At 33.4% G+C, this 14,334-nt stretch overlaps 1 protein-coding gene across 1 annotated transcript in view; it reads left to right on the top strand.

Moving 5' to 3' along the window:
• LOC122523872 (neurotrimin-like) overlaps window positions 1-13,229 on the top strand; it is a 232,764-nt gene extending 219,535 nt beyond the window's left edge. Inside the window, exons 9-11 of the mRNA XM_043645812.1 lie at window positions 94-180; window positions 8,912-9,013; window positions 12,697-13,229. Coding sequence (XP_043501747.1) covers window positions 94-180; window positions 8,912-9,013; window positions 12,697-12,776 — 269 coding nt within the window. The 3' untranslated portion in view covers window positions 12,777-13,229. The remainder of the gene's footprint in view (window positions 1-93; window positions 181-8,911; window positions 9,014-12,696) is intronic.
• The last annotated feature ends 1,105 nt before the right edge of the window (window positions 13,230-14,334 follow it).

Here is a 14,334-nt window from a genome sequence, read left to right as displayed (position 1 = left end):
ACAACAGAATTTATTTCTTATAACATTGTTATTGATTATATATATATATATATACGTAGGTATCTTTTTCTTTCTTCTATTTTTTCATTTTAGATTGGGAGCCGATAACGGAGCTGAACAATTCCGTTTATGCTAATCCAAACTCGCTGATGATTCACAACGAAAAGAGTATGAAAACGAGTGAGTATAAATACGTATATATTTATTATATATTTCTTTATAAAACATATATATTTTTTTTTCAAATATACGAAAAGAAAATATCCTTGCTATTCGATACGAACACCGACGTTAGATCATTTTATCGAGAAGTATCATCGGCAAACCAAAAAATAAGAAAATAGATAAGATAAGATGAAAGAAAGATGGTGAAAGGCGAGAAATTTCCTCTCTCTCTCTCTCTCTCTCTCTCTCTCTCTCTCTCTCTTTCTATCTACATATACATGCGCATATGCATATGCATACGTATACGTGTATATGCATGCATGTACATAAGCAGAAAGGTATGACGTTTTCTTTTTACGTTTTTCCCTTTACCTACCCAACTCGAGTTTACTCGCGAAACGCATTCTCTTCAATCTTGATCTTTTTTCGAACGAATGCATCGATCACTCGGACGTTTCTCGTGGGAAATTCGAGAAAAGAAAAGGCGGCCGTAGGAAAAGCCGGCCCGAGAGTTGAAGAATTCTGAAGAAAAACGCGAATGGAGACACCACCGAAAAGAACTTACGAAGAAGTAAATACTTATTTTTTGTTCTTTTTCTTATTTCGAAAAAGCACAGAATAAACGACGAATTACAGAGTTTATGCAAATGAAAAATTACGTTAATAAAAATTCCAATTCGTTCATCGTTAATAATGGAATTATTATTCATACGCTGTTATTATTATTATTATTATTATTATTATTATTAAAATTATCATTAAAGTTATCATTATTACAATAATATTGATGAACGTCGTGAACTTAAATTTAACGCAAACTTATAATCAAAAATCTTATAACTCTAACGACGAGAAGAAAAAAAGAGGAATGTAAATTCTTTATAAGAAGATTGATACATGCGATTTGATTTATTCAAAATCAGCGAGAACATCTTGCCTACGATATATGCATACTACACGCATACAAGCACACCAATGTAGGCTTGTTAAATTTAAAATTTTTCGAACAGTTCAATCTCATTTTTTCATCCCCCCGTACGTCTTTTCGGATGATCGAAAAATCTCCATCGACGGATGAAGGCATCGAGAGACGTAATGCCTCGAAGAAAAGAAAAGAGGGTGAGGTTAGAAAGGATGAAAGCTCGTAACGGTAGAACACCGCAAGTGACTATGTAAGAAGACGGAAATGGGAAATGAGAGAAAGAAAGAAAGGAAGAAAGAAAGAAAGAAAGAAAGGGAAAAAGAGAGAAAGAGAGAGAGAGAGAGAGATAGAGAGAGATAGAGAGAGAATCAGAAGGGGTGTATAGGAGTGTTGGATAGGTTGGGCACCCCTGTAACATCAATATTTCATGTATGCTAACACGCTAGAACTAATAATGCTCCGGCGAGGAAGACCCAAGAATAATATCAGCCACCGTGGCATGGTGGTGTTGGTAGTGGTAGTAGTGGTAGTAGTAGTAGTAGTAGTAGTAGTAGTAGTAGTAGTAGTAGTAGCAGTAGCAGTAGCAGTGGTGATTGTGGTGGTATTGCTGTTGCTACTCATCCCCCATTTTCAATCCCTTCTTGCACTTTCATCCCTTCCTACAAACTATCTCTTTCTCTCTTTCTTTCATTCTTGCAACAGCTAGTAGTAGTAGTAGTAGTAGTAGTAATAGTAGTAGAAGTAGTAGTACAATAGTAGTAGTAACAGCAGCTATCCTTTTCCAGTCTTATGTTATATTTAATCTAACAAAGTGCGAGAGCCTTTCCGAAAGCCGTGTTTCCTTTCTCTTACCTTTTTCTATCTTATTCTACCTATATATATCTTTATCTATCTCTCTATCTATCCTTTCTCTGTTTCTATCCTTGTCCGTGTAAAAGCTAGATATTCCTGAGACGAAGAGAAAGAGAGAGAGAGAGAGAAGGGTGTAGAAGAGGGTGGTTGAGAGTGGAGAGAGGAAAGAGGAAAGCTCGTAAGTCGGAATATCGTCTGTTTTCCCCCTTTCCTTTCTAAAATGAAAGAGAGAGAGAGAGAAAGAGAGAAAGGACGAGGGTGAGGTTTGTAATTGGCGCAACATCTGCGGTCTACGGGATGGCATTAATGTTTGCTCCCTTCATGTTCCCCCTACCACAATTCTCCTATTGCGGGAAGAATCTAAGGGGTAAGGAATAAGCACCCTACTCCTCCCTCTATCGTTATCTTTATCTTTCTTTCTTTCTTTATCTTGCTTTCTTCTTGTTTTCTATCTCTACTTATCTAACCTCTTTTCCCTATCTCGTTCTTCTTCTTCCTTTCTTTCTTTCTTTCTTTACTATTTCATCCACTAAATCTCTCATTTCTTCCAATTTGCATTCTTTAACCGTCAGTTGTTCACTTCCTCACGCTATATGAATTATTTCATTAATATTTATGTATTACTGAAATTTTATACATATTTGTATATACGAACAAAGTTATAGACAACAAAATATATATATATATATATCGAAAATGTTTCTAACCAAACGGTGTCAGCGTATTCCATGCTGCTGCAAAAAAAAGATAAAAAAAAAGAAGTGTTTGAAAGTTCGGCTAAAAAAACAAACTTCAAATACCTTGTTGTACATATGATACTTCTCTGTACAATTTCAACCGCTTGTTCTTTTTTTCTTTATCTACCAAAATTTTCTTTTCGCCTAAAAATAATACAGATTTAAACGAATTTTTATATAATACATAATATAGTTGAAATAACGTACAGAAAAGCGTTTATTCAAACTGTTCAATGGTTGTACTAAAATGACGTCCATTTTACTTTCTATCATCGAAAATTAAATTCGCGGTACAATCGATCGAATGTCCCTCTTGTTATCATTATTATTATTATTATTGTAGTTTATTATTATTATTGTTATTATTATCATCATCGTGAAACGCTTTACCATCGAACTTTGGTTTATGAACGATGGTTGAGATAAATGCTCGACGTGTTGCGAGTACCATGTTGCACATCAATAGAATCGCTCGAGCGAGGATATGAGAAACGAGGAAGAGGAAGTGGAAGAGTACGAGGAGGAAGTGGAGGAGGAGGGAAAATGCACAAAAAGAGGTTAGAGGTTAATGAAATGATAAGATGGCAAGTTGAGTAGCTACGAGTAGATTGCATAAAATATTTCTATACCGTGCACAATTGTGGTGGATTTATCTCTCCCTCTCTCTCTCTCTCTCTTCGTGTTGTGTTGTTGTTATTGTTGTTGTTATACTTCCTGTTATCTAGGATATTCGGAAAAGATTATTCGAAGTGAACTTATTGCATTCACATAATTTCAATGGCCCATTTTAAAAAGTTTAAATAACAAATGTTTTGTTCTTTTTTTCTTTTGTTATTTCGAATCTATTTCTTCTTTTTTCGGTCATTCGAATTATTTTATAATCATACAAATTTATGTACACGCGTATATTTATATTATACTTATATACGCGTTATCGTGCATTTATTTATATATATTTTTTTGTTACACGTGATTCATTAAAATTTAATTACGTAAATGGCAGGCTAGCGTGTTTTTAATGAATTCTTTTCGTAATAACCTAGTATGCAAGGGTAAACTATCTTTCTCTCTCTCCTCTCTCTCTCTCTCTCTCTCTCTCTCTTCTTTTTCTCTCTGTCTTTGTTCTGATAAAGCTTCATCGCAAAACAACGGTTATGACATTATTTAAAATATGTATTTTCTTTATTTTTCCTAACAGTCAAAACTCGACAAAAATGTATGATTTAATTAAATAATTCAATGTACATACAAGTTACATATTCATTTTATTCCTATATTAAGATTAGTTTAATAAATAAATATACATAATTATGTGTCGTTTTATGCTAGAAGCAAAATTTTAATAATGTCTACTTTGAAAGAAAGTAACTTAAAACGGGACAAAGAAAACGAAGTTTCATCGTAAGTACTTGCCTTTACGTATACACTCAATATCGATAAAAGCTTTCTCTCTTTCTCTCTCTCTCTATATATATATAAATGTATTACGTAATACTTCTTTTTTAATATAACGTTTATTAAAACACCATCTGCCTTCTTGGATTATTAATTATACGCGATAAAGCGATTATACAACCAGTAGTTGCAATTATGATTTAATCGTACCTGAACCAAAAGAAGCACCCGCTCGCACTACTCTTTGCACTTCTTATCGGTCGAGATATACCGATTTTAATAAGCGTTTAGACGTACCCTTTCTAGCACCACCACCACCACCCCCTCCCATCCCTCCTTTATATTACTTGCAAATCCATGAATAAATTAACATGAACGGCGTAAATTTTATTTCCTGTGTTATAATGGGTAAGAACGTTTCCTATCCTCCTAAAGTAATTTACCTTTTGCCGATTTAAGTCTCGTCGTACTATGCGTTACTTCGAATGCACTTTTGAAAAGTTAGAGGAGTCTCGGTAATAGTCGATGAATTCTAACAATAGATAGATCTTTTCTCTCTTCTATAATTATCGTTGAAAGTTCCATTCTAAACGATCGTTTATAAAACTTAACGATTCGTCGAACGAACGTTCTATTTGAATTTTATTACTGTAGCTATTGCAATAGCATTCATTCACGTTTCATTCGCTTTGACTAACACCGACGGAAATGGATGAAAGGCAAAACACGTCTTTTGAAAGGATAAAATAAAAAATAAAACAGGCAAACAATTTGTTTATGGTCAAACGTAAAGCGAGTATATATATAAGTATATATGTTTTGAGTAATTAATTACACGTCTATGGATACTTCAAAACAGTTGGTAGTAATTTATCGATAATTGTGAATACCATTCGGCAAAGGAAATTTTCCGAGCACCCTCGTGATAGGCAACCCATTATACACTTATGCACGTATTACCAAGTTATATAAATACGAAGGCTTGAAAATATTTAACAAATTAAAAACATGTATTATCAAGAAAAAAAAAGAAACAAATAGAAGATAATAAATTATATGAAAATGATCTTTTCATCGCGTAGACAAAATATATTTTAACGATCTGATAAGTTTCTCGTTTCATTTCAAGGATTTAATTGTAATTGCATTCATGAACGAGATATATATATGTGTGAAACTATATTTTTAAATTGATAACAATCGATTGAATAATCGTACAATTAACTATTGTAAACGTTTCATACAAATCCTCCTAAAATCACACAACCCGACACAATTATCGACTCGATACAATTTGCCGTGGGACGTTGATTGCGATATCAAGAACACCGCTCATTAGTCTCAATCGTCGGTTTCGGACGGTTGGACATAAAATCAAGTATCGCGACGGTCTGTAAGCAGCTAGTCGTGGCAATGGTAGTGCTAGTGGTAGTGGTGGTGGTGGTGGTGGTAGTGGGAGTGTGGAACACGCCTTCGGGATAGCATCGTGAATTATTGGCAACCTGCAATTCGAACCTGTAGGAGGAAGAAGAGAAGGATGAGGACCAACCGAATGGGTAGAAGAGAGATAGGGAGAGAGAGAGAAATTGGCTTAGCCAACGTAGCAGCACATAGTTAACACGACTCGTATCGCGAAACTGTGCGTGTACGCGTACCAACCACCCGCTACTTGCGTTGTATTATACGTTACAGATGGGTAGAGAATAAGGGTGGGGTGACAAGAGGAGGAAAAGGGGTTGGCAAGAGGTTGGAAGGGGGATGAGTTGAAGGCTAGAAACTGGCGAAACACGGCAACTCACCAAGGTGGTTAAACTAGCCACAGCAATAGGCTATTATAGATCCGTATATACGTGCACCTTCAGAATGCGTTCGCAGCTCGAGGTAGCTGTGCATAGCTGTGCGAACAACGCGGCCAACATCGCACACTCAGAGAGAGAGAGAGAGAGAGAGACATAAATATGCATGCGTGGCTACATAGAGAACTATGGACGTTTATACTTACACAGGTAGAATGCCATGAATTATCTATACCGACCAACGATGTTTCCCTTTTATTCTATTCTCATTCTTCTGAATTTTTATTTCAAATAATCTTTTTCTTCGTTTTTTAATTAATTTCTTTTTTTATAAATTATTCCAATATAGAATTGAAGACAATTAAATCGAATTATAATTTTCTGTTGAATTAATTTCAATTACAACGCTACATCAGACTTGATTCATAAAATTGTATCTGAATGTTGGTAAAGTGATTCATAGAGAAGATTCGATGAGCATACAAATTAGGAAGGAAACATCAGAGATTGTATCGCTGACCTATCTCTAAAGGGCTCGGAACGTCGTCATCGTCATCGTCATCGCAAGTGCCAATGTTTGGCCGAGATTTGCATATGTCTGTCAGGTTTGACCGTTCTCTAGCCGTTCGCTTCCTTGTTCCTAGGTGTGTATCCCTTTGTCAAAGTAGGGGGATACCCTTCCTTCCTTCCTTCCTTCCTATCCTATACTGCTTCTACTATCGGACCGTAGCTACTATGTTACATAACGTTCATGGCAGTCTCTCCACGCGAGATCGTCCATTACCTCATCCAAAATAGGCTATTGTCCTAAGATCGTGTTCCAAGGACAACGATGCTTAACACTCTGATTCCATACCTCCGATCATCGGGATCCCTAGGCTATTCTTACCTTTCTAGTTTCTAACAATTGCTTTCTAATTTTAATCCTAATTTTTCAAATTAATTATTACATCTTTAAATAAAATTAAACGTATATAAGCTCGAAAACATTACGAGTATATATATGGGTTTGTATATTTCTTTTTATTTCCAATCATTCATAGGAAAACAAAAGTCGAACGCAAATAAAATTATTGCTAAAAATTTGAGAGATTAACAAACGTTCTCTCTTTTTTCTTTTTGCGTATTTTATTATTTTCCATATTTTATTGTGCATCCTCGTACCGTAATGGAAAAACAACAAGGAAAGAAAGAAAGAACAAAAAAAAATAAAACAAGTATTTTTACAACAAACAATGGTGTATGCAATAATTCTTCAAATATTTACCATATTTTTCTTCCAAATAGTGAATGTAAATCTTGTAACACAACGATTGCGATGGTCTACCAAATTTGTTAAAAACTTTCTGATTAATTAATTCGAGTGAATATCAAAGATTTTAAAAGGGGGAAAATATTAAACGAATTTATTAATACAATAACACCCAACGCACGAATTGTAGAATTATTAAGGAAAGGTGTTAAAACAAAACTCGTTATCAGCTGTGTTACTCGTTCGATTCGAGTTGGCTGAACTCTCTCTCTCTCTCTCTCTCTCTCTCTTTAGTGTGACAAACATGTCACACGACTAGGAGCAAGAGCAACGCGAAAACAACGACTTGGTAGTGCCCGAGGATAAGGGAATTGTGTTTACTCGTCGTTTGCATACCAGTTGACACGTTTACCGCCCACTTTAGGCGTAACATCGCTCCGAGCATCTTCACTCGAGGTACCTTTTGTTCTCTGAGCAAAGAGCTTTACTTTTTGCTTTTCTCATTATCCATCTCTATTTTTATCTATCCACTTTCTAATTTTCCAAAATTGATCTACGTTCTATGTTTAATAATCGAAGAAAAAATTTAACAACAACAAAAAAAATATACATTTAAACATTCATTATACCATTTAATTATTTTATTTTTAACTCTTTATCAAAACGCGTTCGTGTTGTTTGTTATATTTTGTATGTTTCTTTCTTTCTCTTTGTTTTCATGGCTTTTATCTCTCAATTTTTTACAATAATTTTATTTATTATATATGTAAAATTTTATTTTTATATGAATGAATAGAAAGAATGAAAAAAATAACTCGTCAAGTATGAGAGAGAGAGAGAGAGAAAGAGAGAGAGAGAGATTTAATTTAAAAATCTTCAACATTCAACTCTCTCTCTTATCGTGAAAATCTACGAGTTAAAAAAAAAACATCAATTATCATTTTCAGGACAAAAAGAACAACGAAATTTGTCGACAAGCTCGTGTAATAAATTACAAAAAGCAACAAACGTGAATAATAACACGTAAACAAACGGGGTGATAAAATTTATTTCGTTTTTCCTTCTTATCGTTGAAAATAAATAAAAATACAAATCATACGAATGAAAAATTTCATTCTCGATTATGAATATCATCGAAAAACATTCCAAGCCCAAAATCAAAATTTCTAATATCCTACATTGACATAAGTACTCGCATGTAAGCTTAAATATATATATGTGTATACGTATGCATGTATGTGGTATAGTTAAACGCATTGTTTGCTCGTATACACATGACATATACACACTGGGATCTCATTATTGTGCAATATGATAACTGCAAGGTCCAGCATCTACATACAGGTAGCTGATAGGACAACAAGGTACATCGTGTACGCTCACCTGTATTGTGTTTACCTTTAGTTAGCATACTAGTTATCGCGTTTGCCAGACATACCGCGATAAAATGTACCCCCTCATCCCATGCAAGCAAATCATTTTCAGTCAAGGTCTTGGACATCTTAACGATCGTAAAAATATCTTTTTTTTCTTTTTTTGAAAAAATAAATAAATAAAAGTAAAAATAATTATTCTTTTCCTTTTTTCTTTTTTTTACAATATAAGCTCCCTGCCACGAATATACCGTTTTTGTAAACAAGAAAACAAAATGCATTTAAATAATCAAATTTATACTAAATGATATTTGTCAATGAAATAATATAAATTAATTTCATTGGCAATAGTTTCCGACATGTATTATTATTATTCTTATATCTGATTCGTTAATAATTTTTCTTTTCTATCTTCTCAGAAAATAAGTTTCAGTCGAACTTAAACGAGATTGGAAAGTCGGAACAAAAGTCGAACGACCTGGACAGGAAAAGGAATTACGATTGGCCCACCGACAACAACGGTAAGTTTAATAATTATCTAAAAAGAAAATCAAAGAAAAGAAAAAAACAGAAGATAAAAAGTAAGAAAATAATGAATAATATGAAAATAATTCGATTAACTTTTATTTTATTTTATTCTAAATAAAACTATCTCGAACGAAATTACACATATGCTCGCATGCACACACACACACACAACCATAAACGAATGGAAAGAAGACTTCAAAAAACTAGGCCTTTTAAACTATAATCACCCCTTTGAATTCATTCTTTTCCAAGAGTCCTCTCATTTGAGAAAAAAAAAGAAAGAAGAAAATAAATCAAATAAAATGAAAAAGCAAATAAAATGGATTGATTTTTTAACACAATTGTAGTCACAGTTGCATCTTATTCGGCCAATTAAAAGTAGCCTGAACAGAATGTAACGGATATCGGGACAAAGTAACGAGCTAGTAAGGATCGTTAGGGGTGTAAAGTTCGATGATTGGCATCCCCTAACTCTTAGCTACCACTATTCCCACCTTCCACCCTCTTCCAACTCACTCACTCCAATTCACCAATCCTTACTCATAGACGACGTTCAATAGAAATCCAACATAGAATGAAAGTAACGAGTGAAAAAGAGATAGAAAAAGAAAAGAAAAGAAAAGATCAAGAAAAAAAAAAGAAAAAAAATAGAATTCAATGAATAAAATAGAAGAAGTAAATAAATAAAAAAAAAAAAAAAAAAAATAAAAAGGTAAGAAAGAGAAAGAATATTAGCCGAAGGGAAAGGAAACAAATGCCGTTGGTTTGGCAAGGCGAACTCGCGGTTTTATCCGATCATTCTCGGGTGGCATTTAAACGACAGGGAATCCCACCACCACCACTATCACCACAATCACAATTACAATCTATCTCGGTACTCGCACACATACACACAGGAAAGTAAATTCTACGTCTGACTCGGCCGATGGTCCTTCAGAAATTCCTTCGCAAGGCCTTCGGGGCATTATCGGATATTTCGTTCCTCGCTTACATTTTTTTCACCCTACCCTTTTTTTCATCAGTCAGCCCTCTCTCTCTCTTCTTTCCTTCAAACCCCCCTGCAACCCTCTCATCACCCAACTTCAACCTCGGAAAGAGCTCGGCATCGATATCGTCGCACTCCCGTGGTTTCTTTTAAAAGGAATTTGCATAATGGCAAAGTGTGAAAATCCGTCCTCTGTGTGAACCAGAGAGAAAGAGATCACTATCTCTTTCTCTCATACATATACATACACACATACTTTTTTATATTACTATGGGGTATGATCACGATGGCCCTTGGAGAGCAGGTAATTTCGTGTAGAGAAAGAAAGAATCAAAAATGAAGAGGGTAAAAGTGTACAAGCTTGACGTTGAAACTTTCCTCGCAAGCTTTTACTACTTAACGCTTGAATTCGTGATCTCGTGGAAGTTTTTTTTTCTTTTATTATTAATCAATATTGTTCATCGTAGAGAGACACGATCGAAAAAATTTGAATTCCTTAAAACTGCGCAGTTTTTTCTTCTTTTTTCTTTTTCTTCTTTTTGGGGAAAGGGTGGAGGAGAGATAGGAATTTTCTTTTTTATTCGCGCATTACCCCGTTCTACGAGAGAAAATTTGATTATCGATTAAAATTTGTTGATAGAAATACTTTTAATTTGAAGTTAACTTGATGTAAGAAGAGTGACGTTTAATTTTTCAATCCACCCATCCATCTTCCCATCCATCCATCCATCCGTCGTATCTTTTTTTTTTTATTTTCCTACGAAGAGTAGAAAAACTAATCGGGGAAAGGGGTATGCCATATTTTTCCGGAAAATTTTCATTAACAAGCTAGGATTTATGTATCTACGCCTAAAAATACCTCTATATAAATTCCGTTAGTTCGTAGTTGTCCTGACACGCTAGATTCGAACGACGAATCTCATTAAAATGCTTCTCTCTGATTCTCTCGTACTATCGCACTGGAGAACTATGTAGCTATTCCCTCTCTCCCTCCTGCCCCCCCTCCTTCTCCTCCTCCTCGAATGTAGAAACATTGAATAACTTTCGAAAAATATCGCTTTCCGATATAGCCTTTCTCTCTTGTTTTATGAGTTGCCCTATGTCGAAGTGCAAAGCTTTAAATAAGAGTTATAGGATCGTTCTTTTGACTATTTTTTGTTTTTTTTTTCCGATTGCAACAATGTTTTTTACATTACATCGTACGTACAAATAAATAAATAAAAGAAAAATAAATAAAAACCCACGGAGACACACAATTTTGCAATAATTTATTTTTTATCTATAAAAATAAAAACTTTGACTATCAACGTTGTTTCGATTGAAAAGATTCTAATCTAAACTATGAACGCACGCACGCACGCACGCACACGCAAGCATAGAAAAATTTTAAAATATTCAAAAATGTAATATATAATGCAAAACTTTCTAAAAATTGAATGATCAATTACAGACCCGTAAAGAAAAATTTGTCTTATAGAGTAAAAAATGAAACGTAAGGAGAAACGACGAGTACCTTAAGTGAAAAATACGATGAAAGAATGAAAAAGAAAAATAGAAAAAAAAAGGAACAAGAAGAAGATGATGAGACGGAAATAGCGAAGGGGAGCAATTTTCTTTCTCTCTTACTCTTCCTCCCTCCCCCCTCTCTCTCTCTCTCTCTTTCTCTGTTCCTCTTTAGTCGAGAAAAAAGGGAAAAAAATGAAAGAAAGGATTAATTCGGCTGAGACGGAAAACTTTCGCGCCGACTGCCTTGTTTCTCATTGCTAATTAAAGATGAGTGAAAAGATGAGCGAAAGCAAGAAATAACCTTCCTGGAAATACGCTTTTTTTCGAACCGAGTAATAGTTGAAGGTACAACAGGGATAAAAAATAAAAGAGGAATGAAAGAAAGAGAGAGAGAGAAAGATAAAGAAAGAAGAAGGGTTTGAACGAAGCGGAAAAATAACTGACTTCCGGCTCGACTTTCGTAGCTTTTCTATCCTTCTTCTTCTTCTTCTTCTTTCCTTTTCTTATTCTTCTTATTTTAACCTTTCCCCTTTACCTCCTTATTCTCCTTAGAAAAAATCAGAGTATGACGTTCGCTTAAGGGTGACTTGGTACAAGGTAGGGTGGGGTGGGAGTTGATACTGGAGTGGTTGCATCAAAATAAAAAGAAAAATGCAAGTCGTGCGAAGACATGACTCTCGAGTCTTTTCAATTGACTTCGACGTTTCCTTCAACGATAACATTTCTTTTTTACTTTCTTTCTTTCTTTCTTTCCTTCTTTCTTTTTATTTTTATCCTTTTCTTTTACTTTTTTTTAATCGTGAAAATAAATTTATGCTATCTTAAAAATAGCAGTCAGTTATACAGTTATTCTGTAATGAATAATATTTATGACGTTTATTTTGTAAAGTTATTTTTATGTTAAACATTTGAAACATTTCTTTTCAATAATTTAATAAAATGTAATAATAATTTATGATATATAATAAAATTTCATTTAAAACATTTATCTAATTAGATTACATTTTTACGTAGCAAGGAATATAATTCTTTCGTTACATGCAAAAGGCTTTTTTTTTTAAATTAATATATAAAAATATATTTTTGAAAATGATATATATAAAACATATATAAAAATGAATTTTTTTAACACGACTAAGAAATATTTCTAATTTAATTAATATTATTATATTGATCATTTTACAGATGCTGCGGTGTGCATTACGACGACAGGTGCAGCGATAGCACTGACAATGAGCCTAATTATGACGACGATCATTCGATAAGTGTCGAAACTACGGATGGGACAATCGTCGTCCACTTATTCTGTAATTATGGACTACGTTAATAATAAACGAAACAAACAATTAAATAATAACAAGGAGAAAGAAGAAAAACACATAACCACGTACATGCGCGAGATTAGAAACCCGAAAAACATGCACATTACACGTACACAGCGTATACAAACACGTACACGAAGAAAAAAAGACATAAAGACTGACCGTGTAGTTAGTGTCGTATTAAAAACAAACAAGAAAAAAATAATAAAAAACAAACCCTAATTAAAAGAAAAACAAACAAACAAAAGAAAGAAGAAGAAGAAGAAAAATCTACAAAGATGTATGTGTTTAGTAATGCAATACGAGTAAAACGGAGTAAAAAGGGGTTTGAAATTTGTTATTGAAAATTGATTTTACGCGTGCCAAGTTGAGTGCGGAAACGAGGGATATGAAAAATTTGTTAATTAAAAAAAAAGATGAATAAAAAGAGAAAAAAGAAAAGAACAGACGGAACGAAAAAAATAAAAAAAGAAGAAATGAAAAGGGAAACGAAGTAACGTGTAACTAAATTAAATGAAACGAACGATCAATGGCAAATCACAAAGTGCAACGACTATCGCTTTCAATGTAAAAAATATTGTATAACGCCGTAATATCAGTAAACGAAAGATAAAAAAGTAAAAAAAAAACAAAAATGATTAAAAAACAAAAAAGAAATAAAATAAAATATTCATGCCGCGCAAACAGACCCTCACTCCCTAACCACCACCCCCTGCCCGCCCCCGCCCCCCCAACACAGAATCAGCACAGCAAAATAAGAAGGAAAGAAAAAGATTGTTTACGTGCGAATCGATTCTTTTTCTTTTTTTATATATTTCTATAATATATTGTATAATTATTATTATTATTATTAAAATTATACATATATAGAAAATTATGGACAATTATCGTTCCTCCGTTCATGCAAAAATTATTATATAACATATATCCATAATATTATGTATCTAATGCAAGTATTTTGTTTTGTAAAATTGTTAGGATTAAAAATTATGTTATTTGTTATTAATATTATTATTATAATTATTATAATGATATTTTCCCTATTAGTTGGCTCTTATGACAAACACAGGGACTACTGCGGCTTATTCTTACCCCCCCCCACCCCAGGACCGCAAGGGATTGAATTATTATTATTATTGTTTTATTATTATTATTATATTATTATTACTATTATTATTATTATTACTACTATTATGAAATATAAAAATTGTCTTTAGTATAGATTTTCTTACAAATAGGTACTACTCTACCATAAATGAACCTATCTCTATCTCTCTTTATCTTTATCTTTATCTTTATCTTTATCATTATCTTTATTTCTCTTTCTCTTGATATACTCGTCATCTTTTTATATACGAAATCGCGGAACCCATCTGGATACTTGAGATTAAAACGTCATATTCCGTGTGTCCGATATTCTCGCGTGAAGAGGTTCCTCCAAGGAAAATAAAAAGAATAGTATGAAAAAAGGAGAAAGAGTATTATATAACGAATAAAAGAA

Source organism: Polistes fuscatus, unplaced genomic scaffold (assembly GCF_010416935.1).
Source record: "Polistes fuscatus isolate 324 unplaced genomic scaffold, CU_Pfus_HIC Scaffold7, whole genome shotgun sequence".
Classification (NCBI taxonomy): Eukaryota; Metazoa; Arthropoda; class Insecta; order Hymenoptera; family Vespidae; genus Polistes; species Polistes fuscatus.
The sequence above is the reverse complement of the archived record's forward strand: the minus strand, read 5'-3'. Positions and strand labels throughout refer to the sequence as shown.